Raw genomic sequence first — 25,681 nt, 5'->3', positions numbered from 1 at the left:
CCCATTGATTAAAAATCTGTTTAATCTTGAATTATTTATCTTTTGAAACTTTTTAAGGAGACGCTGAAGTTTTCCCGTTTTATCGTTCTTCCTTAGTGAACCATCAACTTGAAATCATCAGTGATTTTTGCCGTGGTTCAGTCTGCTGTTGTCACTTTTCTAAACCTGCTGATGGAGAGGAGAAAAGGAGAACCGGCTCTGTCTCCTTTATGGTAATATATTCATTACTGTCATTAACCTTTCGGCTACACGTTCTCCTTTATCTAATTATCCCCCTGCTACCAGTGAACACTCACACACACTCGCACACACACTCGCACACTGCTCTCAGCTGCTTCTCCCCACACACCACGTCCCCACCTCAGCCACCCCACATGTTGTTTGACAAATGAATGGTCTCGCCTCATCAAGCACGTGACAATGTACACAGATGGGAGGTGGAGACAGGGACCCGTGCCAGCTCTAAACACGCACACAGAGCGAAATCCTCGACATATGTTGCAGTTATTCAAACAGCCATGCTCACAGACACTTCCAGACGCTCGGGGAGTATGGCTAAACAGGAGGGTCTTTTTTTTTTTTGAGCAGCAATCAAGGAGAAAATATCTGATTTATTGATTTGTCTCCTCCTTTGTGCTGTTAATGGGGCTGCAGATTGCACGAGTATCAGCGAGGAAGAGACAGACAGATGGACAGTCAAATCAAATATCACCAGGCTCTTTTGTCTGATATTGTTCTGATACTTTTAGTGTAGCAGTAATACCTTAAATTTGATTTGATCATTTTTTTGTTACCTATTTGTAACTTGTTGTATTTCTCTTCAGAGTTTGTAGAGTTTCATGTCTGGTTTATCTGTTATTGTTGGTTTCTGTTGGGAGTTTTTCCTTCTCACTGTCGCCAAATGCACGCTCAAAGGGTTTCCCTTGATCATTGTAGGGTCTTAAGGTAAAGTATAAAGTGCCACGGACTCTTATGTTAAAATATGCAACTTTACAGTATTAAAAAACCCATTTAAGCCAGGTCTCTATGGAGAGTTTCCCCGTTCACAGTTCAGTGACTCTGAGTGGAGTTATTTTATCCTGGATATCCTGGATCCTTTTAAACTGGATAACTCAGTTATAGTTTGAACGGTGTGGCCATGTGAATGACAGACCTGCACAGCTGAAACTTTTAGGTCTCCTCCTCTCATGAAACTGGACCTCTTCACTGTGTGTCTGTTGTTGTAATCTTTTTAATTGATTATCTACTTAATACCATGTCTTGGACTGAGTTCAGTATTCAAACTACTACTACTAGAGCTGAAAATTTCTAAAGCTCATTTTAATGCTTTTCTTTTTTCCAAGGCATGATATGCAACAGGCGATAACAATGAAACTGTTCTTCACATGTGTAACATTTACTTTTTTACATATTTTTGTACCAGTGAAATAACTGAAGAAGAAAAACTGCCTCTCCAGCTCCAACCAGTGATTTTATTTCCGAGCTTACAGACACCGATACAGTTATTCAGCAGTTAGATAATATAACTGTTTTTTTCTCTAATATTAATAAAAGAGATCCATAAAATGAGTTGGAACAAATCACCAGGATTACAACTTTATACAGTTAAAGCCATACTCTGTTCTCTGCCCCCTGTATTTCATGTTTACCTACTCATTGTGTAATAAATTAGTTATTTAAAGTTTTACCTAAACTATCGGGTCATTTCCTAAGATAATAAATTCTACAACACAAAATTATCCTCAATGAAAAGACGAAAAAGTAACACTGCTGTGGCATCATAATAATAAACATGGTAGGTTGCGATATTGCACCAGGGTTTGTCGTGCTGAACAGAGAACGAGCCTTTGTCACTTTAGGCTCTCCCGTGATTCTTGGTGTCTACGTGATGGCGGTAAATTCTGATATGACCATAAACATAAATAACATCAAACATTTCAAGCTGTACATAGAGGAAAAATAACCGAGCGCAAATGTAATTACATGATTGTTGCAGTGGTGAGCAAAGCTACAGTGCAATGAAAAAGTATTAACCCATTTAGTTTTAGATGTCTTAGTTTTTTGGCATATTTGTCACATTTAAATGTTTCAGATCATCAAATAAATTTTAATAGTAGATGAAGATAACCAGATTAAATACAAAATGAGGTTTTTAAATGTTTTTATCTTTTCTTAAAGGTAAAAAGCTATCAAAATCTACTTGGTCCAGTGTGGAAAAGTAATTGGCTCCCGTTGTTAAATCATAGTAAACGGTTTCTGTGATTAACCACAGAAGCTGTCTGACAAAGTGGAGAAGGCTAAAATATTTCAAAACCCAACACATCGTGCTATGATCAAAAGAAATGGCTGAGAGACAAAGTCATTGATATGGATCAGTCTGGAAAGGCTTATGAAGTCATTTCTAAGGCTTTGGGCCTCCAGTGAACCACAGTGAGAGCCATTATACATGAATGGAGGAAACTTGGAACAGTGATGATCCTTCCCAGGAGTGGCCAGCCTGCAAAAATTACTCCGAAAGCACATCGATGACTCATCCAGGAGGTCACAAAAGAACCCAGAGCAAGAACTGCAGGCCTCACTTGTCTCAGTTAAGGTCAGTGTTCATATGCAACAAAGAGAAAGAAACTGAGCAAAACTGACATCGATGGCAGAGTACACAAAAGCTTGTCTCAAATTAACCAAAAGTTTAACAACTTGGAGAGTTTGAGTCCTGTCACATCTGCATACAACTAACACAGCTTGCCCTGAAGCTCAAGCATATTTGGGTGATGCAGCAGGACAATGACCCAAATACACCAGCCAGTCCACTACTGAATGATTAAAAACAAATCAAAGTCTGGACTTAAATCAGATTGAGACCTTAAACAAGCCATTCATGCTCAAAAACCTTCCAATGTGGCTGAATTAAAGCCAATCTGCAAACAAGAGTGAATTAAAATTCCTCCACAGGGATGTGAAAGACTCACTGTCCATTTCTGCTGCTGAGGTGCTGAGGGTGACTAACATTGACTAGATTTAAGAAGAATTACTTTATCAGGTGGATTTAAACAGCTTTACCCCCCTTAATAAATGAAATCATCATATAAGAACTGAAGTGTGACAAATATGCCAAAAAAAAAAAAAACCAAAACAAAAAAAAATCAGGAACTGTTTTGCAACACTGTATATCAGGATCTGTACTTTCTTGTCATGAACATAAACCAAACTAGCTTTCTATTTTCTGCCATGTGCAAATATTTAACAACATAAATATCACAACCATACTCACTCACCTGGCCTCAGATTTAAACCTCACATTAAAAGTCTACTTTACTCTCACAGCTACCTTTCGCTTCTCCTGTGTCACCTGCTTTAACGTGCAATTAGTCAAACAGTGTAAATGACACCAAACAGAAAAAGGCAAATTTGTTATAACATAATGAAAAAAAACTTTGACATGGCGAGAGGTTTAAGCCAAGATCCAGCGGTTAAAAGATTTAGCAAATAAATGTTTGTAATGTCCCGTCTCTCCACTTCTTTACTTCACCCTCTTAATCCAGCTGCGGTTATTCACATTGATCATTTGTTCCTGCTCTGCTTTTCATGTCTTTTTGCATGTGCACAGTCCACATTAAGTCCAGTGTGGACGAGTTTGATCAGGTGCAGCAGGAGAATTTTGGCTGATTTCTGGGAGCGTCTAAAATCGGCAGCGACTGACGACTGCTTTTTTCTTCATAGTTGGCGAACTTTGTTACCTGTCTGTGGAGTGGAAAAAAAACAGGTAAGACGGGTAAACAGGTGAAAGATGGGAATGTGGAAGAAAAAAGAAAAAGAAAGTTTTACTTTTAAATGCCAGAAAGCGTTTCACTTGTAAAACAAAAGATCAAGCAGTATTTATGGTTATCATACAATGACGTATCCCTTGGTGGACGTTTAAACTTGTTGTTCTTAATGTGTTACTGATCAACACTGGCAATGCTTAGTTAGTGATGCGATATAAGCTGTATATACAACATCCATCCTCCAATAACGAAGTGAAACACCCACTAAACTAATGACAAAATGTTAGCTTCTTAATGTCTAATTCATGAAGTCCCACAGCTTTGTTTTGTTTTGGAATAATCAGGTATGTGAATCTCACCTGGCCAGGTGCAGCACGGCCTCCAGGATGTTGGATCCATCTTTGGCGCTAGTTTCACAGAACAGAGTGTTGTATGTCTGTTGGTCAGAGACAGAAAACATTTAATGTTTTAATATTTTTATTAACTGCCATTCATTCCTCGAATTACAGGTTACAGTTTAAATAATTTCTCTCCAAGTTGGATGTGTAACAGGTAACTGTAAATGTAAATGTTTGGTAAAAATTTTTATTTTTAATTACCATGGCAAGTTTCTCCCCGTAGCTGGCAGGAACGCAGCCAATTCCATCTTGTCTAAGATCAGACTTATTACCCACAAGCATGATGGGAATGTCCTTGTGGGACACATCCTGCCAAGAAAAACAATGAACAATAATAATAATCATATTGAAATCTCTTGTGACAGGTTACGGAAGGTGTGCTGAACTTGTTTTACACTGAGCACAAACTTCTGAACACCACTGGCCGAATATACAACACACACACACACAGAACACCAGATCATATTGAATGCATGCTTATCCAACACTTACATATTGGCTGCATGTAAATGAAGAAAAACAAGCAGAATCATCAGTGTGACCTTTAAATATCTTTTGATAACACAAATGCTGCCAGCGTCACAGTGGACACACTTAACCATATGACTATATTATACATGTTTCTGATGCCTGGACATCTCACTTCAAAGTGTGTCAGGTGGTAACCGTATAGCTGTGGACGGTATTGCTTTACCTCAATCATATCCACCCACTCTCTAATATTGAGGAAGCTCTTCTCGCAGGTGACGTCGTACAGCAACAAAACACCGTCTGCCCGGCGGAAGTAAGACTTCGCAATACTGCGAAACCTGAAAATAGCACAGGAGATGGCTCAAACTAGACAGTTACAAACCTCATGTACTCCACTAATGAAGTGCTATTTATTGTCAAGAAATAGCAACACGTACTATCCACACCAACACATACCTCTCCTGCCCCGCCGTATCCCAGAGCTGAAGCAGCACGGGCTCTCCGTCCACGATTAGTGTTTTCATCTGGAAATCCACTCCTGAAAACACAAAGAAGAGCCAGTCAAGAAGGAAGCAAGTGAAAGTGTTTAATAGCTGATCAGAATAACTACATTATACTATTTTAATGATCTTACTTCACAGTCTACAAAAATTAAGCATTAACCAGTCAGCTGAAACTTCCTCCAAGCTTTTATTTACAAGGCTTCTTGTAGAGAAGAGGACATGACATTAAAATGCTTGCTTTTAGTTTGTGTCCAGCTCACCCAGAGTTGCACTAGAGTTCATTTTGAATTCATTCTTGCAGAGGCGAAGCAGGAAGCTGGATTTCCCCACAGCAGCGTCCCCAGCTAACACGATCCTGTAAGCCTTCTCGGACGTCATGTAGCCCAGGTCAGTGCTGTCCTTGTCCTCCTTCTGTAGCGGTGACAGGAAGGTAGTGCTCTCCAGGAAACTTTTCTGCACATTTGCTTCAAGTTGAATTCACTTTATCATCAGCAATGATCATTTTGCAGTTTCCTCAACTCTTACTAGCGACGATTTACACATAATAAGTCCACAGCCATAGCTACTACAGAGCGAAATGTACCTTCTCATACATTTTTTTTTCTACAGTGTCAAAATGTTAGGAAGAGACGAAGGGTCACAAAGTCTGGTAAGGTCTCTAAATAATTACAATTTTTTTTCCAGAAATCTGACTGTAACTTAAATTTCAACAATAACCCCAATAATCCTGTTTTTCTGACCTTTCTTACAAAATAAAAGAACCCTCTTTTATGACTCCTCTCATAATTTTCTCTCTCACCTGAATATTGATGGCACTGAGGGCCTTTCTCGTTGTTGGAGCTGGTGGTTCAGATGGCTTCCAGTCCAAAACTGAGCTGCTGTCTGATCCGAATGCTGATTCCCCATCCTGTGTCTCTGCTGGCTGTGATATAGACACAAAGTAGCAGATAGTTAAGCATTCAAGGCAAGAATACGCTTTTCCCCCCTGGAGTTAGCTATTTTCACTCTCTATGTGTTTAAATACCAGTTTGTATTTAATCATTAATTATTATCGTCTATGTAGGTTCTCAGTCATCCAGGTCATGGTGGTCTCAAGAGCTTGAAAAAGAGGGAATTAAAATGGTGTATGCATAGGTATCATAGGTAACAGCCCTATGGAACAACTTGGTCATCCCTTTTCAAACAGGTTAGTCAGAGAAACTTATTCAAGCGTGACGGTGCAAAAACGGGTCCATCCCAAGATCAAAACTCCCAAACACAAGCTAAACATCAAAGTGCAGGAGTACTTGGAGATCTATGCAGCAGAAACCCAACAGCCACTCCACAAATGCATGACACAACATTGAAGAGGCACCTCAACAGGAACAGACTCAGGTGTAGATCTACACTAAAAGGTAAAAGGAAGCTCTTTGGAGGGAAGACAGATGTTTTAAAGGAGGAGCAAAAGAGGCCATCGCCATGAACACTATGTGTGCAACAAAGGTTGGCAACGGTTTCCAGGCACTTCAACGCCCATTCAAGTCTTTCCACTGTTGTTGTAGGTGACCTCAATAGGTCACATGATAGGGTCGGGCGAGGCCTCACAGTGGCTTCACCCTTAACCCCCGGTGATGGTAATGCCTTTTTTCACAGCATGGCTCATGTGATGACGCACGCGATCAATAGCAGACCAAGAACCACCTCCAAAGGGGAACACCCCCACTAAGGGTTAAATACCTGGGACTCTCCATCTTTTGCTTTTATACCTGAAGAAACCTCTTAGATTGGAGGTGAAACGTCTCCACAGACTTGAATAAGCCCACTTCCTTTCTTCTTCAAGTTATTACATCTGTTGTGTCTGTTAGTTATTATGTTATTAAGTCTTAGACTTGGTAAAACAAATATGTAGCTATAAGCTAGACATGATTATGGTCTTACCTCAGTGTCAGAGAGTTCTCCGATTACACTGTCGTTGTTATCGTCGTCCTCCTTTTTTTTCTCCGGACTGTGATTCTCGTCCTCTTCTTCTTGACCTTTGACCTCATGCTCTGAGTCATAGCCTCCATGTGAGCCTCTGAGCGTCGACAGGCCACTGTCCACGTAGATCTCAGGTAGGCTGTCCTCCTCACACTCGCTGCTGTGCCTGCACCTCAGGCCAGGGTCACACATGGCCAGGGCAAGGGTGTCACCGCTGGGCCGGCGGCTGAACAGAGGGTACTCGTCCATGCGCTGGGAGTACCTGAGGACGAGAAAGGCAATAAAAAAAAAAAACACAAAATCTCCTCCTGTGTGTGCTTCAGGTAATAGATCATTTCACACATAAAGTAGTTTTGTTGGTTTTCCTGTAGGATTTTTGATGGAATACCTGCGAAGCTAGATGTGAGGTTTTTTTTTATGTCCTGGACTTATTTTGGGTTAATACGCTCTTTTGTAATAACATTTACACAGTCTACGTTGTTTTTAATGAATAGTAATAAAGTAAAGTACTAAAAACATATGATATATATAACTTAAAAATTGATCTAAAACCTGTAAACAATATTTTAAAATGTTATGTGCATGTGTAGTTTTTGTATAAAGTACATGATCTTGTGTGCAATATATGTTGTTTTCATATTGCTTCTGCCTAAATGCCTGTAAAAGTGCCAAAAGGCAGAACCACAAGCTAAAACTGTAATAATTACATACCTGAATCGTTTTTTAATTAACTTTTCAGAGAGGCAAAACTAATCCTCACATACATTGTATTCACTGGTCAAAAGAAAATACTTTTGTTGTCTCGTTTTAAGATGCAAAAAGTTCTTATTAGTGCAAAACTGGGCTTGAATTTGCTGCTTTATGGTACAAAAACAAAACCTTTATGCCGGATAACTGCAGAATCTCATGGTTCAGCTTCTCACAGCGGCTTAAATAAATAACTTGCAGCAAAATCTACTAGACAAATAAAAATGTCACATGTTCTGGGAAAAGAAACCTTGTCAGTTCCAAAAACATCTGAATGCACCGATAACTTCTGTCGGAGCCAAGTAAACTCTACAGTAACTTCAACATTTATTTGAAAAATAAAAATAAAACAGTTTAAATATATATATATTGTTTTTTAGGAAAACAAAATAATTCCATTTTTGGTGTAAGACCAGCTCTAGTGTGCCAGTGCAGAGAATATACAGATGATTAATGTACATTTAATGCACAGATGCTCTTCTTTGTCATCTGTGTTGTTTGTAGACCGTACCTGTCTAATAATGCATATGGTGATGTGTAGCAGATGCTTTTACTTCTGCTTCTTTCCTTAAATTCTCCTGGTGATCCTCCGTTAGACTGCTACACACAAGAAACAAAAATAAACTATAAAATGTATTGTTATAATCTTAGATGTGAATGATGTTATGTTGTAAGGCAGTGCATAGTTTTTAATGACCCCTTAGAGCCTAAATGATGAAATAATTCCCAGAAATTTTTTTTTTCAAATTACTGATAAGTTAAATTAATGAAATAACATTTTGCACATATGAGCTTTTAGGATAAATTTATTTAAAGACTAATTACTTTTTAAAAATAGGCTGCAGTCCAATCAAATGAGTGGATCAAATCAAACTAAGATACGAAAATGTGCTAACTGAAGACATTTAAAATGTCTTTATTTATTTTGTGAATGAAGTAACTTTGTTAAGTGTTAAGATTTACCCTCGTTATCCTCTCCAGAGCTGCTCTCAGGCCATCATTGCTGTCATGGAGCTTCCTGTTGGCTGTCCTGCACACACAAACACACACACACACACACACACACACACACACACACACACACACACACACACAAAAGACATTTTAAATGTAGGCAACCTTGTAAAATCTGTTTCAGCAGGTGTGTGTGTGTGTTATTATCTGGCTTACTGTAGAATCTCAATCTGATTCTCCAGGATGTCTCGTTCATCATAGAAGTGTTTCATGAGCTCCTCGTCTCTGAAGGAAAACAGAGACAGACAGAGACACAGTTAGTGAATCTAAAGAAAAGCTTTACACCAGAAAGCCTTCTTCCTTCTTTTAAGGTGAATGTGTAAACCACTACATTGTGGAGCCAAATGTTACTAAATCTGAACACAAGCATATATTTATCTATCAATTTAAAAAAAAAAAACATATCTAAAGTGTTACATATTTTTGTATGTTCATCGCTGTTTAGGGCCTCAGTTTCTACACAAAGCTTAAACAACACAAACTCCTTAAATGTACGGATTACTTTTATTAGAGAGAGAACACCGACTCATAGTGTGTTAAAACATTTATATTTCTTCTTATTCAATCATCTTCCGAAAGAGAGAGACCCCCTGCACAGCCCAAACGCCAGTTGCAGGATCTCGAACATTAGAATCATAAACTGTGCCTCATATAGGTGTTATTTTGGTACTTTACATGTCACACAGTTTCAAACATTGGTTATAAAGTTCCTCTTTTCTGTGTCTTATCTATTAATATGCCTGTGCACTAAAACTTCCTGTTTTTCAGTCTGGCTGAGCACTTAGTTTATGAGTCAAAAGTGGCCTTGCTTTACAAACCTTCATGATTAAAGTACATAAAACAATATAATGAGAAAATAAGGATACTATGGATATTAATTACATGACACTTTCAAATGATAAATTCTACAAAGTCTTAATTTTGACTAATTCTTATATTGTTAAACCAGAAGGGGAAGCAACCAAAGTAAACTAAAGATGCAATACTTTAAAATAAATTTAGGATCTTCAGTCAAACAGCAGCTGCTGCAAAATATAACCAACATGGGTTATATGCCGTATCTCTAGTGGCCACTGGAGGCTGCTTCAGAAGTGAGGTGATTCCAATAGTAAACAAAAATTGCATACAGCCTGATACAGAAAACTGGCTTTAGCACTATGGTTTTCTTTTATTTACAATCTGCTGTCTGAAGGTAGGTAATGTAAAATATAAACATCTGGAAGAGGGATCCCTCCTCTGTTCTGCTTTTTCTTTTTCCCCTGCTAAATGGTTTATTGGGAAGTTTTTTCTTATTGTGATATGTAAAAACATAGTAGGTAAAAACATCAATCTTGAATCTATTATATATCCATCCATCCATCCATCCATCCATCCATCCATCTTCATCCGCTTTGTCCGGGGCCGGGTCGCGGGGGCAGCAGCCTAAGCAAAGAGGCCCAGACCTCCCTCTCCCCAGCCACCTCCTCCAGCTTATCCGGGGGAATACCAAGGCGTTCCCAGGCCAGCCGAGAGATATAATCTCTCCAGCGCAATTCTATTATATATTTTCAATAAAATCATCATAGTTTCCCCATTAAATAATGGCTGATATTTTTATACAGTCTTCTCCTTTTTTACACGTCTGTCACAGTTGTGCAAAGTTACTGAAAGACACGCGAGACTCCTCAGAGATGGAGGAACAAAAGTGTCAACCCAATGAGTCAGAAGCAGGCGGGGTTTTCTCCTCCCTTTGTCTCTGTTGCGTCTGTTACTAGGTAACGCTCCCAAAGATGTTATTGTACGTGTGAAGGCACTCCAGGATATCCTGTTTCAGCTGTGACAACACAATAAAATTCTCAGGAGCCAACATGCAGACAGACAACCAGGAGAGGTTGTGCCTCTGTCGTCTGTCTCTGTTACTCGGCTCAGGGGTGGGGTCGTGTGATAAGGTATTCTGGATTCTTCTAGAGTCAGTACATTTAGCTGGTATGAAGTGTATTCAGTGGTTTTACAAGTGTAAATATTCATTTTTCTCAAGTTCTCATTAATCTTTAAACAAGGAAAGAAAAAGGTGGAAATACAAACCTGTTCTGCAACTTCTTTTCATCAATAATGGAGGTTTAGACTTTCATGGTGTGCAGTGAAACTGTATGTGTTTAGAGAGAGCTAAATGATGTGAAGTACAAATCTTTTTTTTTATTTTTTTTGTTTCTTTTTTAATCATCGATGTAAAAAAGTAAAAAGAATAAATAACATGTGGCTAATTAGATGTGGTGCTCAACTTTAACTCCACGGACCACACGTCAAAATCTGTACCGAGGGTTTAAATTATTTAACGAAAGCAGCCAAACCGATTTACCGCTCGGAGTTGATGCTTTGATCGGTTAGCTCGGTCTTCAGCGAGTCCATCTCACTCTGCAGGCAGGCAACTTTGGTCTGAGACCTCAGCAGCTCCTGCTTTAACCGCTGGTTCTCCTGCAGACGCACAGACAAGCAGCAAAACAGAAGATTACAGCTGTGTGTTGTAAGCAGGAAGCATAATGACTGTATAAATGAGTTCAAATACATTCACTCTCACCAGTGTTAGCTCATTGATCTTCTTCTTCAAGGCCGGGCTCTCGTCTTTCACTGTGATGTTCTTGTACTTCTCCTCTATCTGGTAAAGTTGAAATGTATAGGATAAAGATTATTCGACCTACTCACTCTTGTGGGCTACTTTTACTTGTACATGCATCCAGAAATGTCGATTCTAATTGGTTCAAAAAAATAAAAATAAACAGCTCTTACAAATCAGTTTCAGAGGAGTGGGGGAAAAAAGTTTCATAAAACGGCTAAATTTGTACTATTTAAACATTTTAACCTGATGACTTTCGGGATGCTTTTTTCCGTGCATGTTCTCAGACCTGATGCAAATGCTTGGACACATACACAGATGTCTTCATTAAGACCAACCCAACACAATAACTTGCTTCTCTGCATGCTTGATCTGCTCTTCAAGATTGTATGAAATCACTTCCCTTGTAAACAGCTGACTTGAAATCTTCAGTAAGAAGGACCTCAGTCAGATTGAGAAGCAATAGTAGATTTTTCTTATCCAAATATTTACTGTGAAGTTTCAGTTAAAGAGGTCCAGCTGAGATTTAATGGACTCTGTGAAGCTGCTTCCTGCTTTCAAAGATGTTAAGTTCTGAAATGGACCCAGAAAATTATTCTTCATCCTCAATAAACACGAGATATATAAAATCAAAGGTTTATTTACTCAATTAATTAATCATTAAGAAAAATGTGGTATAAATTGAATGGTATACCAATCAATTTTAAACCCGATTCCATTAAAGTTAACATTTTACATTGTACTAATATATTTACTAATAATGTACTAATATAATTAAAATGAGTTAAAGTCAGCATTTTGGATCTAAATTTGTTTCGAGCGTAAAATCCTTATCGTGTCAGTATCATATAAATATGTTTAAAACCACCACTACAGCAATTGTGTTGTAAAAAACCAGAACTCAGTCAGACAAGTTAAAAATGTACCATCTGCATCCTCTGGATCTTACACTGCAGCTCACACACTTCAGTTTCATAACTTCTTCGTAATTCACTCAGCGAAGCCTCTGCTCGCTTCTTCTCCTGCAAAAGCACAAATACAACCCCCCCAAACAGAAAATATATCAATCAGTTGCATCAGAAAGGCAGTTTACTGTATGATTTGTGTGTTTGTGTATGTGTGTGATTGGCTTTTGCTTCTTACTCTGCATAAAGCCATTTTAAAGTGGATTTTAAACCCCTTGATGAAGGGTCTGAGGAATCAAAAACTTTTTTTTAATGTACAATTTCCAAAATAAATTCCTCCGTTACAGGTGCCAGGATATGACAGTGTGAATATCATGGTGTGAGAGGATACAGGTGACCGCCCTCTAATTTTGTGTGCTTTTCTTAGACAAAACAAACAGTAGAGCCCGAGTTAGCTGAGTCAATGGAGAACACTTACATAACTTTAGGCACAGTGATAAAACAGAGTTTATATTCACAGCTTTTAAAGAAACGTCAGGACCACAGATAAAATCAACATGTTTAAATAAATTCAATGGTTTGTTTCCTGATATAACAAGTGATGCTTTATGTTTCTGCCAGTCTTTGTCAGCTTTTCTTCCTTTTATTGCATTTTATTTCATGTTATGGAAAGCTAAATGCTGTTATCAAAGCTTATCGTTTTCCACAAAACACTGATTATGTGTTCTGCTGGATTTTGGGAAATATCTGCCGCTTTCATGAGGCTCCAAATCTGGGGGCTTTTAATTCATAGACGATATATTAAGACATAAACAGACCTAAATTTAGGCATTAAAAAGCTGCTGTAATAACAAATTTGCCTACTCTAGCTGTGGATGTGGATACGTTTGACAAACAGACAGAATTCATAGAGATTTAACTTCATCAGTCAATAAAAAGCAGGTTAAACAATTCAAAGTTCAGGTCAGCCACATGCTGATGTAGCTGACCTGGCTCTTTATAGATTATCATCTTCATCCACACACCACCATCCTTATCACCACCAACACATACAGCCTTATCATTTTAGAATAGAGGATAAAACATGCCCCAGCACCTCGAGTTATCTGCTGTTTTATATCCACAGAGTTGTGAGAGCAGCAGGCGTGTCTGAATTGGGATCAGTAAGCTGCTACACGGCTGCGTATGTTTGTTTGACATGAGGGAAGAGCTGAACAAACGCGCCCTGCTTATCACTTTGCCTACACAAACTCCAGGGAAAGAAACGCATCATAGCAACTAGCCGAAAAAAAGCAAACAGTGTAAAAACACAAAGTCACGGGTCTGCAGTGGAGGGTCTCATATGTGTGTCGTGTGGGCTAGGTATTGGTCCCACCTGCTCACGTGTTTTTCTCTCGGTAGCTTGAATGCGTTGGTCCATTTCTTCCTCCATTTCACTGAGCTGCATTGATGCTTGGTCCTGCGCTCTGTAACACAGTAATAAGATCACCTCACTAGACTCCAGATATTTCTATCCATGTGATCCAGGCAGCTGACGCTAACTTAACTTTCTGATTTGTGACAGTATTTATTGTTCGCCTGACATTTGGATTGACACAAAACATTTGTAATTTCTTAGAAAACAAGCTTGACTATCAGTGTCAAACAGTCATGCTACTTTTGTCCAATCATACATAAGAACATTTTTGAAGCCAGATACTGATGTTAGACGAGAGGGCCTGACTCACACTCTTCTTTCCTGTTATCCCTACTCCCCCAAACTTCACTGCTGGCACACAACTCGGGTTCTCCTGGCACTGGCCAGACTCAAACTTGTCCATCAGACTGCCAGACAGGGAAACGTGAGCTTGACTTTTACTTCCACTGCTCCTATAAGCATTGGCATGCTTTGCACCGATCCATCCAATACCTGACATTGTGCTTGCATTTAGCTCTTGACCTTGGAAACCAATGACACGAAGCTCCCTGAGAACAGTGTTTGTGCTGATGTTAAATGCCAAAGGAGGTTTATAACGCGGTAATTACTGAGTCAGCTACGCATTAGAGACTTATGTCCCTCACAACTCAGTAATCCCGCTCATAATATTAAATGTTTTGCTAATTTAGGAACAAGTTGCTGTAGTTCTTTTATTCTTCCACTTTGCGATAACAGCCACTGTGACAACGTGGATGAGCAGTTGGAATACTCTCCACTTGTCTCAGAAGTATTGACTTTTTCCACATTAAGCACATTATTCTCTACCTATGTTTATTTGCTATGATTTGCTATTGTCAAAGTAATATTGCTGCACCTACTACCCTGGGTTTGTTTGTGTAAGCTTTATGTTGCCATCAAAATCAAACATTCAGCACATTAAAGCAAAGACTCTGTCACAGGTTGCTTTGTATTTTTTAGGCTGCAGAATTAACTCCTTTGTGCATACTTACATCGACTGTTCTCAGCCTTCGTGTACGTCAGGTGTAGGGAAAGGCCCAACCAGAGTTTCCTGATTTTTAAAGTACTGATGATGTCATGTCTGACATCAACAGGTCAAACTAAGAGGTTCAGTCTACATTGATGCACTGGTAGTTATATGTTTTACTTATGATCTGGTTGCTCAAGTCTCTCTCCTGTGGTTCATACTCGTCCTGTCTACATCTTTGCCACATGCTCATTAAGGTGGCTGTAGTTCAGTATGTAGAGCAGGTCATCTGCTAATCGTTCACAGGTAATGACTGATCATATATGTGTGTGTGCATGATGCTCACCGTTTGATGGCAAGTGCCAAGTTCTCCATCTCTGAGTTCTGCTGTTTGATCTCTTTGGTGAAGTTGAGGATGACTTTCTCAAATTGAGGAATCAGTCTGGGCTCAGTCAGACTGATGTTCTGATACAGTGTTGCTGCTTGCTCACGCCTGGAGAAAAATCAGGAGATAAATTAGCTCGCTGCAAACAAATTTTTGCTAGCAGAAATTGAGGGTTACATTAAAGAATTTTGGTTTGTACGGTTTGATTCATTAATATTTTTGTAGTTTTGTTTATTAAAAAAAATAAAATCAAGATGCGATTGAAGTGAAGCCTTCCTGCTTTAATTCAATGGTTTTGCAAAAGGATGGCAGTAACTGTTTAGACAATATAAACATTTTTATACACAGTGTCCCATTTTCAGAGCTTCAAAAGCAATTGACCACTGTGCATGATGACAGAATTATTTTGATGATTAAGAAAAAAAACTTTACAACATCTAACCAAGTTAAGAATAAACTCTTGAAGAGGAAGACATATCATTGTCAAAGTCTACAATCAAGAGACATCTTCATGGGTTTACAACAAAATGCAAACCACTGGTTAGATTCAAGAAGATGAAGGCCAAATTAGCCTTAGCCAGAAAACACAATAAAATACAGTGATGGAAACATGTTTTGGACAGATGAAACTAAGGTTAATTTGTATCGAAATGATGGGAAGAGAAAGGTTTGTATGGCTGTGACTGGAACTGGGTCACAAGTGTTTATTGATGATGTGACTCCTGATAGAAGTAGCAGGATGAGTTGTGAAGTATACAGGGCTGTACTCTCTGCTAATACTGATCAGGCACAGTGTAAATTCACAGTGCAAATGGATAATGACCCAAAGCAGACTGCAAAAGCAACCCGAGAGTTTCTCAAGCTAAAGAAATGACATAATCTTCAATGGCCAAGTCAGTCACCTGATCACAACCTAGTAGAGCCGCTTTCAGTCATGAAATAAGACAATAAAGGCAGAGAGACCCAGAAACAAGCAGCAGCTGAAGGTGTCTGCAGTAAAAACCCGGCGGAGCATCTCAAGGGACGAAACACAGCATTTGGTGATGTCCATGAGCTTTAGACCTCAGTCACTGACTTCAATGGATTTTCATCTGGGCTTGGTTGTAGTATAAAAAATGTCTATAATTCCTAAACAGTTCGCAAAAGTTTTTTTTAAATCCCCTTAACCCTGTAAGACCCAACTAATCAAAAAATAGCCAGAAAATTCTGATTTTTTAGAACTTATAACAAACTTATAACAAAATCCACAAACATTTTTTTGCTATATCATGTTGTGTATGATATATTTTTATGATATATGAATTATATATTGTTTGTATGGCATTTCATACATTGGGTGTGTTTGGCAACTTTATGTTAACAACAGTGTTAATTTTAGACAAAAAAAAAAGGAGTTTTGTCCATAACATTTTGAAATTATGGCAAGTGCTGATGATGTTGATGAGAACGAGGTCTCAGAAACTCATGCGTCAAATATGATACAAAGGTCATTATAGGGTTATATTTAAAGCTGAAAATGCACTTCACTCACATCTTGAATGTCTATTTAAAATCCGCTGTAGGGTACACACAGATAAAATAACAAACAATTCTGTCTTTGTTCGGACTCAGCTGAATATGCTCTAAAAACAGACATTATCCAACAAATTCACAAGAGGTTTAATTATTTATTGAATATTTTTTGAGTATTTGTTTTATATTCTTAATAACAATGGCGGTGTGGACACACAAAAAATGTACCTTTTTATTATTAATTAGATAAATGGCAGACAACAGATTATTTCTTGTAGGTAACACTGGATTACAATAACAGGGTTAAAAGTCTTTAACTGTGGGAAAATGTTTCAAATGATAAAAATCCTGATGTTTTCCTCGCAATTGTGCATTTGGAGTTCTGATTTTCATTTGATCTGCTAACAAGACTGATGTTACGATATGAAAAATGGAGTGTAACAAATGAGTCAGGGTGTAGTACAGCTTTAATTACACTAATATTAAACAAAATAAACACTAAATAAACAATATTGAGAATGCCTTAAGTCAACACTCCTTTGACAGGTAGACAAACTGTTCTACTTTATTCTGAGTGGCTGAAGAAAGTATTTCATCAGCTTGGTAGAAAGTTTGCTATAAAGTTTGTTCTATCTACCGCTCCACCCTAACAGCAATTAACATAATTGAGATATTTAGCAAATCTACATTTTTGTTGAGCCTTTAAAGATTATTTAGCAAGTAGAAAACAAAACGATTTGTGTGTCAGTTTAAGTAATATCTGATGTTGGAATAACTCTTCTAATTTTAAAGACTGATTTTTAATGAATGCTTCTTTTCATGTATGTCACTTTGCTTCCCAGTGACACAACCTGTCGTTTATTTACCCTGAAAACAAAATAGCTTTCCTGGTGTGTGTTAAACCCGAACTCAGAACTCAGAAACGCAAAAGCCGAAAGAATGAAATCAAATGAAGAGACCCAAATTAAACCCTGTAAAATTTTGTATTTATATATGAAATTTGTGTTCAAACGCAATTTTTGTAAACAGTTGATCATGTCAACAAATGCAGAGTAGAGACATTTGACCCCCCTAGAAGAAAATTCTTGAAAACCGAGCAGTGAAAGCCTTTTATAGGTCAAACCATCTTTCCAGGCTCGGTCTCCATCAGCTGAGAGACTGAACAAAGTTCATAACTCATTAGATCAGTCTCAAGCATAAAGAAGGAAGAAATTGATTTTTTGCTCTTGACTTGCTTTCTTGTTCTCACACAAAATATCTTTTCAACTCCTGAAAACAGACATCTGTCTGAAGTGAAGCGTGTACTGGGTTTTCCAAACTATCCTCCCTCAGCTGACTGATGTAACAGTGACTATAAATGCTTGAAGATGAAAGAGTGCATTTATCCGACGGCACCACCGTGACAATCAATGTCCTGATGCCGCAACACAACAGCATGAGCAAAAGTCCCATGTAAGGCCAGTGGCCACATGCACGTGGATAGGTCTACAGTGTGTGTAAAGCGAGTAAGCATTATCGAGCCCAGTCATTGGATGTGATCATTTTCAGAGAACTGTTTTTATCACTTAATACTGATTTATGAATAATTCAAGCATAAAAAATGCACCTAACTCACAGGATGAGCCACATACACATAACAAACCACTTAGGAAATAATCAGTTTTAAACTGTATTTTAGGCACTTTGTTACTAGCAGCTTGTTACAAAAACACATCATTTATTCTCATTTCCTTAGCTGAATCTACAAAAATGCAAAACATAAAGAGAAACGGAGAGAAAAAGCTGAACTGGACTGAATCAGTTGCACCATGTCTTATGAATCCAAATTTTAAATGTTTGGTTTCAATCATAGTCAGTGTGCACGATGGAGATCAGGAGAGAAGTACAACAGTCAGAGTCTACAGTCATCTGTAAAACACAGAGAAGGCTCCGTCATGGTTTGGGGGAGTGGCTTCATGTTTCAGCATGACAATGCTCCCAAACACACTTCCAGAGCAGTAAAAGCATATTCAGATAGAAAAAACACAGTGGAACACAGTCAGTGATGGACCGGCCTCCTCAGAGCCCGAATCTCAATATTATTCAAGCAGTGTGGGATCATCTAGACAGATAATCGAACAAAAGGCAGCCAACATCCAAAGAAGAGCTTCATATGTCCTTCAAGAAGCCTGGAACTATTGCTGAACATTAGAGAATGAGACTGTGTTAAAGAATAAAGGAAATATCAACTCATAAGAATGCTACCAACTCTGTTTTTCCCTTATATACTATATTTCCATGTATGTTTCCAATCATTTTCCATTTTCCTAACAAAATATAAAGAAAAGAGAAATGACTTTGCAGAGTGCTGTAGGGGAGACCGGGGATAGTTGTAACGTGGGTCAGTTGTAACACTTCCAATTTCTCCAATCAGGGCTAAGTTTCAAATGATGTGATTCATCCTGTGCATGCCCAATTCAGTTCTGCTATCACATGTGAAAAATCAGCACATTTTGTCAAACACAGACAATTTAACACGAAAAAAAGTAATTTGTATGCCAAAAAGTACGTTTTTCTACTTTATTTCAATTTGTAATCGCATTATCTGCTTTGCAGTTAAACTCATCAAACTTAAATTATGTTATTTGTATGTCTATGGGGATGTATTCTGTGTAGGTCTTTAGTGCTAATGTTTTAGCCGTTGGCTGTAATGTTAGCTAGTTCATGGCTATAGGAGTCTGGGTAAGTTGTAACAATAATGCAGATGTTACAACTTACCACACCATTACTTTAACTTATATTAAACAAGTTGGGGCAACGACATCAGCAGAGAGGTTCACTGGTCGCCTTTGTATATGCGGTTAATGCCATTGGCAACACAATTCCTCCACTGTTTGAGTTCCCACACATACATTATGCAGACCACTGTGTCAGAGATGGACCAGTAGGAAGTATTGGTAGTGGAAATACACTGTAAAAAGAATAACCCTATTCAAATAAAAAAAAAAATGATGTCCAATTGTCACATCCAAAATATTTGGCTTCAGAGAATCCAAATTGAGTCACTTGATTTGACCTGATACTTTTATGTTGATATAAACAATATTACTAGACTTGACTGAAACTTTAAATTTTGCATTGATCCAAATTGATTTTTTTACATAGAACCATATTTTAATTATTGAACCAAGCTAATATATTGAAATTTAACCAACCTAATGTATTCACATCGAACCAAATTAACATGAACTAATATGTTTGTGTTGAAGCCAGGTAATTGATTTACATATATTCAAACTATATTTTTTACATTTCATTTTATTTCAGTTCAAAAATGCTCTGCATTTCCTATAAAAAACAAGACAGTTGGCCAACCAATTATTTCAAAATTATTTATTGTTCCAAACCATTTTAACTATAATCAATAGAGAGGATTAGTAATATACAGATTTAGTGCTACGGCAGAAATGATTAGAGAAATGTTTGTTTTATAAAACCTGCAACCTTTTGAAAACCAGTATAAAACCTGCAACCTGTCTAAAACTGGCATAAAACCATTATAAAAACTCTTTTTAAACCAATTTGCAAGTACTCAAAAATGTTTATATGTGCACTGTGCCTGTACAATGTAAAAAAAAATCTACACATGTATCAATGAAATCAACTTAAATCTCCCTTTCAAATGGGTGTTCTTATAATTTTTGAATGTAGAATACCACTGCAGGCCAACCAAGAAAATAACCAAGCACACATGCACATGCATGTGCACATACACATCCACACATGCATGCAAACACACTACTGTGCAGTGTTAAGTTCACAATTAAGTTTGCGAATCTTAGAGGTCATCTTGTTAAAGTCAAGCTCCATCATAATCTTTTGAAGAGCCTCAAAGGTGAACCTGAATCCTCGTGGATATTCCATTTTAAGAGCATAACAGAGTCCAAAGACCATTGCCACTCCAGCTGCCACAGAAGGCAACTCATTCAGGACTTCCACACCATCAATGATTATCCCGATGTCTCGACGCTGATGTAGGAGGCTTGAGTTGTCCCTGAAGATGAAGAGTGCCATGGTGGTTACTCTGCAGCTCTTCCTCAGCTTCATCTTTCTGGGATATCTTGAGGTAAAATATGGAACAAAATGTACAAGTGAAGAACTGAAGTCTGGCACACCTGATAAATCTTTGACCATAATAAACTACTATTTTGATAGTTGTTTGGTCACAGACTATTAGAACAATTATTTGACTAATCAGATTGTGAATTGCATAATCATTAAATTAAATCAATGGTGGAAAATTTTCATAAATGTTCCACAAAGCCCAAGAAAAAAAAGAAAACAATACAGAACCCTAAGATATTAACTTGATGAGTTGATTAATCGTTGCTGTCCTACATTAATCATTGCATTTAATAGCAGAGTTGTCAAATTTACATCAAGAGACTGCATCTCATGTTGAAGGAATTAGTCTTATGTCATTGATCTTATATGCTGGCGTGTTATTTCTGTCTCTAAATCATGCACATTAATAATTATCTTTTGCGCTCGGTGTACACACACATAACACACAGATATTTATATGAAGAGAGACAGAGACAAACGTGCGCGCACAAACACAAGCTTGTGTCTAGAAACCGCGCGCTCACCAGAAAAATTCAAACGAAGCGGAGCACGGAGTTATACTATGAATGTTATGAACTATGAACTTATGCTAGCTAGCTGTATCCACCACCGATGCATCGTGGTAACGCTAGCTAGTTAGTATACTGGTAAAAAACGGCTTTTTGCCTAACTTGCATTCCTGACTGTGATGGTCGGTTTCTGGTAACCAGTTCTAACGTCGCGCCGGATAGCTAGCTAGCTTGTAGCTAGCAGCTACAATCATGCAAAAATTAGGGGTGGCTGTCGACCCAGCTTAAATGGGGTTATTTTCTGCAATTTTGGCAATACAAATTATAAAAGCTTTTGTAACACACTTGGCTTTACTTACGTTTATTTTCAGATGAAATTAATCAAAGAAGTGACACGATGTTTCCAGCAGCCATGCAGAATAAATGGGTCCCGGTCTATTTCTGGTGGGCGTGTTCAAGTGCAAATCACTTTGACTCAAATTAAAGATATTATCTGTTCAACATGAAAAGAAATATATGTTTTGAGAGAAATCAAAAACTTTGCGTTGTGTCCTTTGTACAGACATTTAGTTTCATCCAAATCAAAAGTGGTATTTTAAAATGCAAAAAGAAAGGGTTTCACAATCAAATCAATGATTTTATTCTGTTTTGAATGGCACTTATTAGATTGAATGAATGACTGCATGTTAGACTTTTTTCAGTGTAAGTCAGGATGGGTGCAAGAAACAGATTTCCTCATCTTTCTGAGGCACTTTGCAAACCACACCAAGGTTAAGCCATGATAAAAAGTAATGGAATTGTGATGCTGGTGCACAACTACATTTTTTCAGCTTCATTGTTATGTTCAAAAGTTGGTGCAAGAGTTGTAGGTTATAATGCCCACTGAGCCAATGAGGCCAAAATCAAGGAAGACCAACCAAAATTAATGAAATATTCAGTTGCAGAAAATTCCATAATTTGTCTTTTTTGGGGGGTTGGAATATGTTCAAAAGCTAGATTTCTGCATTCTGTCACACACACACACACACACACACACACACACACACACACACACACACACACACAGCTACATAAATGGCTTTAAGTGCATTCGTGTGTTGAATAAAAAAGATTACATGTTAATGTTTTGTCAGTACCCTTATTTCATTGTGTTACATTTCACCCCAGGATATGTTACAACTAACCCAGGCTACCGCAGGCCCACCACCCGCAGGAGGCGCCATAGGGGTCTGGTGCATTGTGTGCCGGGTGGCGGCCAGGAGCGGAGGCCCTGGCGGACTGACCCCCGGCTGCCAAGACAAACTATAACTGAAGATAAATTAAACAATCATAACAGAGCATTTTAACTTTGAATTTTTGTTAGGAATTACTTTGATTTATGGATTAATGGCACAATTGTTAAACATGGTTTGGAGTTTGCTCCCTTTGTCTGCTTTTATGTTAGAGCATGAGTGATTTGCACAGCTTGCGCCTTCCCATACACCTGTGTGTGAGAGGGGGGTCACCATTAATGCCTGTCTTTAGCTTACATGCATTCTGGAAAAAACAAAAAAATAAAAACGTGAACATCCAGAGATTTTCACACAGGCGCACTCTCATTTTCATATTATTAATAATGATTTTAGTCATGGATGGAAATGGATTCGTCGTTTTGTAGCAGCAAACTTTGAAATGTGCTCTGGATCTTTCCCAGAGTTCACCTTTTTAAATTAGATGTGTGCTTTACTTCAGAGGTGCTATTTTCCCTGTGAAGATTAATTGTCACTATCACATTTACGCACACTGCGCTCACTGTTGAACGCACTCATATCTCCTGAACATTTCCATATTTTAAACACATACGCCCGTCTGTACCCATCGCCCTTACCGGCCAGAGAACAGCTGTGCACTCTCACCTGGGGATGAACTTGGCCTGCTCGTTCAGTCTGCTCTCAAAGTCTTCCCAAGCAGCAGACGGGTCGCCTCCTTCTGACTCCATGTCCGCCTCGTAGCGGTCGTGAAATCCGCTGATGAACTCTTGCAGGGTGACAGTGCCGTCCTTGTCGACGTCCAGCTGGTCAAATATTCGGTCAGCCTCGGCTGCTGACACCTGTAGCTCTGCGCAGATTATGAGAAACTCGTTTCGTTCGATCTGCCCGGAGTTGTCCACATCGTAGGTGTGAAAGAGGGACCGCAGCCGGTCCTGTTCCTCTGCGCTCATTCCCTTGATAGGGGGCTGTGGCTGGCTGGGGTAAAAAAAAAGAAAAAAAGAAGGCGTTTCGGTAAATTACAATTACCACCGAGACGACGAAACCTTGAAACCTTACAGGAACGCCAGCGTTTTACTTTCCGGACACCAGGAAAAAACAAAAGTAGTCCAAACTCCAAACTTCCAGAGTTAATCCGCTCCTATCCAAACATTACCACAGCTGGTGTGCCCTTACAAAAGTTTTGATCAAAGAAATCCATTTTAAACAATCCAAACTATCATTAAAATAAAAGCATTTGCTCCCGCGTAGCCTTCACGCGAGATGTTACAGATTGTTGTAGCCAATGGCCAGCTGGACGGAAAAAGCTGCTGTGTCTCACTGCCTCAGGTAACGCGCCTGCCATCGCTACCTGCCAGTGTGATCACTCCCCTCTCTCTTCCTAACAATAGACCTCTGGGCTTCAGGCCAAATGAAAGTGGCTCTGTGGCGAAAGCCTATTATCGTTCTAGCTGAATAAACTGAAGTTTCTGTAACTGAGCGAAGAACAGACTGACACACACGTAGTCTAGATTTCCATTTTTTCCAGGCCCAAATTATTATTTGACTATTAATCACATTAAATAGAGGCGAATATTAAAAAAAAAACCATGTATACATAAATATTAATTTATTTATCTGTTTCAACACAATAATATTAACTGTTTGATAGTAGACTTTACGTTTATATCATACTGAGGACCTTTCAAATTCAAATCAGTTTTATTTATATGGTTTCAAATCACTAAAACAGTTGCCTCAAGGCACTTTATATTGTGAGATAAGGACCCTACAAAAACATGGAGAAAACAGAGAAAACCTCAACATCAAGTGTTTGCTCATGATCACCTATGAGCAAACACTTGATGGCAGTGGCAAGGAAAAACTCCTGTTTAATAGGAGGAGACCTCCTGCAGAACCAGGCTCAGGGAGGGGCGGCTATCTGCCTGGGTGAGGGGAGGAAGACAGGACAAAAAACATTCTGTGGAAGAGAGGCAGTGATTTGTAACGACTAAACATGTAGAGAGTGAAAAAAGTGAGTGAGCAAGAAACACTCAGTGCATCATGGGAAGCCCCCAACAGCCTAAGCCTACTGCAATATAACTAAAGGGGGATGCAGGGTCACCTGATCTAACCATAACTATGTGCTTTATCAAATAGGAATGTTTTAAGCCGAATCTTAAAAGCAGAGAGGGTGTCTGTCTCCCGAATCCAAACTGGGAGCTGGTTCCACAGAAGAGGGGCCTGGAAGCTCAACACCCTGCCTCCCTGCTTCTACTTTGAAATATCCAAGGATCCACAGGTAAACCAGCAGTCTGAGAGCGAAGTGCTCTACCTGGTTGATATGGTACTATGAGGTCTTTAAGATGAGATGGCTCCTAATATTTTAAGATTTTGCATGAGATGGGAAGGATTTTAAATTAAATTCTGGATTTAACATGGAATTAATGAACACACACCAACATGGAAGAAATATGTTCTCTCTAGTCTTTGTAAGTATTCTCATTGCTGCAATTTCCCATTTCCACTGCAGTTCATATGGGAAAATACACAAAAATGAACAAAAACATACTAAAATACTCTAATGTTACACTAACAGGTATCATAATGAGCCTGACGTCCTTGTCTTATAAAGTAATCATTTACAACAGGTTAAAGAAACCTCACATGTAGCTTTCAGATTGCTAAAAAGTAATTGCACCTTCTACCTTGTGATTGAAATGCTGTTTCTACATCAAAATTACTTTATTTGTTCATCATCTTCATCACTTTTTGGCACACTGGCACATTTGCCTGATTTTCCTGCTCTGCCATGGTAACACAGCCCAACCTACTCTTGTTATCTAAGGATGGTTTCCTTGTGTGAAAAACATTAGGATCCATTGACAAAAAAGCTAAAATTTGCGTGCAGTACGTGGAATACAATGAAGTCACCAAGCACATTGTTTAGTTTTTACTGCCTATGGCAGGATAAGCAGCAATCCTCCAGCTGGATGCCCACTGACCTGATTTTACAGACTGCTCTGCAAACCAGATACCTCAATCGCATATCTTACAAAATGTGACAGCTGTGATATTGTTAAATTTTGTTTAACACACAAAAAATCTAGATTAGTACATCACACTTTGTTCTTCAGTAAAAATCAGGTTAATGAACCAGATTATTGGTTATGCTTCCTGTTTAAGGACATGTCA

At 38.5% G+C, this 25,681-nt stretch overlaps 1 protein-coding gene across 1 annotated transcript; it reads right to left on the bottom strand.

The window, feature by feature from the left end:
* Positions 1 to 1,521: 1,521 nt before the first annotated feature.
* Positions 1,522 to 23,795, bottom strand: rasef (RAS and EF-hand domain containing). The gene is made up of 17 exons (XM_080894278.1): positions 23,156 to 23,795; positions 15,097 to 15,243; positions 13,724 to 13,814; positions 12,370 to 12,465; positions 11,408 to 11,485; positions 11,189 to 11,304; positions 9,007 to 9,075; positions 8,800 to 8,866; positions 8,348 to 8,436; positions 7,051 to 7,351; positions 5,933 to 6,055; positions 5,394 to 5,544; positions 5,087 to 5,168; positions 4,854 to 4,968; positions 4,361 to 4,468; positions 4,121 to 4,197; positions 1,522 to 3,738 (listed from the first exon to the last, which is right to left on the bottom strand). The coding sequence occupies exons 1-17, from the start codon at positions 23,458 to 23,460 to the stop codon at positions 3,636 to 3,638; spliced, it is 2,118 nt and encodes a 705-aa protein (XP_080750404.1). The 5' UTR covers positions 23,461 to 23,795; the 3' UTR covers positions 1,522 to 3,635.
* Between the last annotated feature and the right edge of the window lie 1,886 nt (positions 23,796 to 25,681).

This window comes from Rhamphochromis sp. 'chilingali' (genome assembly GCF_963969265.1).
Source record: "Rhamphochromis sp. 'chilingali' genome assembly, chromosome: 10".
Classification (NCBI taxonomy): Eukaryota; Metazoa; Chordata; class Actinopteri; order Cichliformes; family Cichlidae; genus Rhamphochromis; species Rhamphochromis sp. 'chilingali'.
This window is presented reverse-complemented; position numbering and strand designations above follow the sequence as displayed.

What these genes read in the sequence shown, in the direction of transcription:
- rasef (XM_080894278.1), bottom strand. Translation starts at nt 23,460, where the DNA reads ATGAGCGCAGAGGAACAGGACCGGCTGCGGTCCCTCTTTCACACCTAC. An exon ending in AGATCAATGAGCTAACACTG is followed by an intron (nt 11,305 to 11,407) that starts GTGAGAGTGAAT and finishes GTGCGTCTGCAG; the next exon opens with GAGAACCAGCGGTTAAAGCA. An exon ending in CAAAGCATCAACTCCGAGCG is followed by an intron (nt 9,076 to 11,188) that starts GTAAATCGGTTT and finishes GTTTTCCTTCAG; the next exon opens with AGACGAGGAGCTCATGAAAC.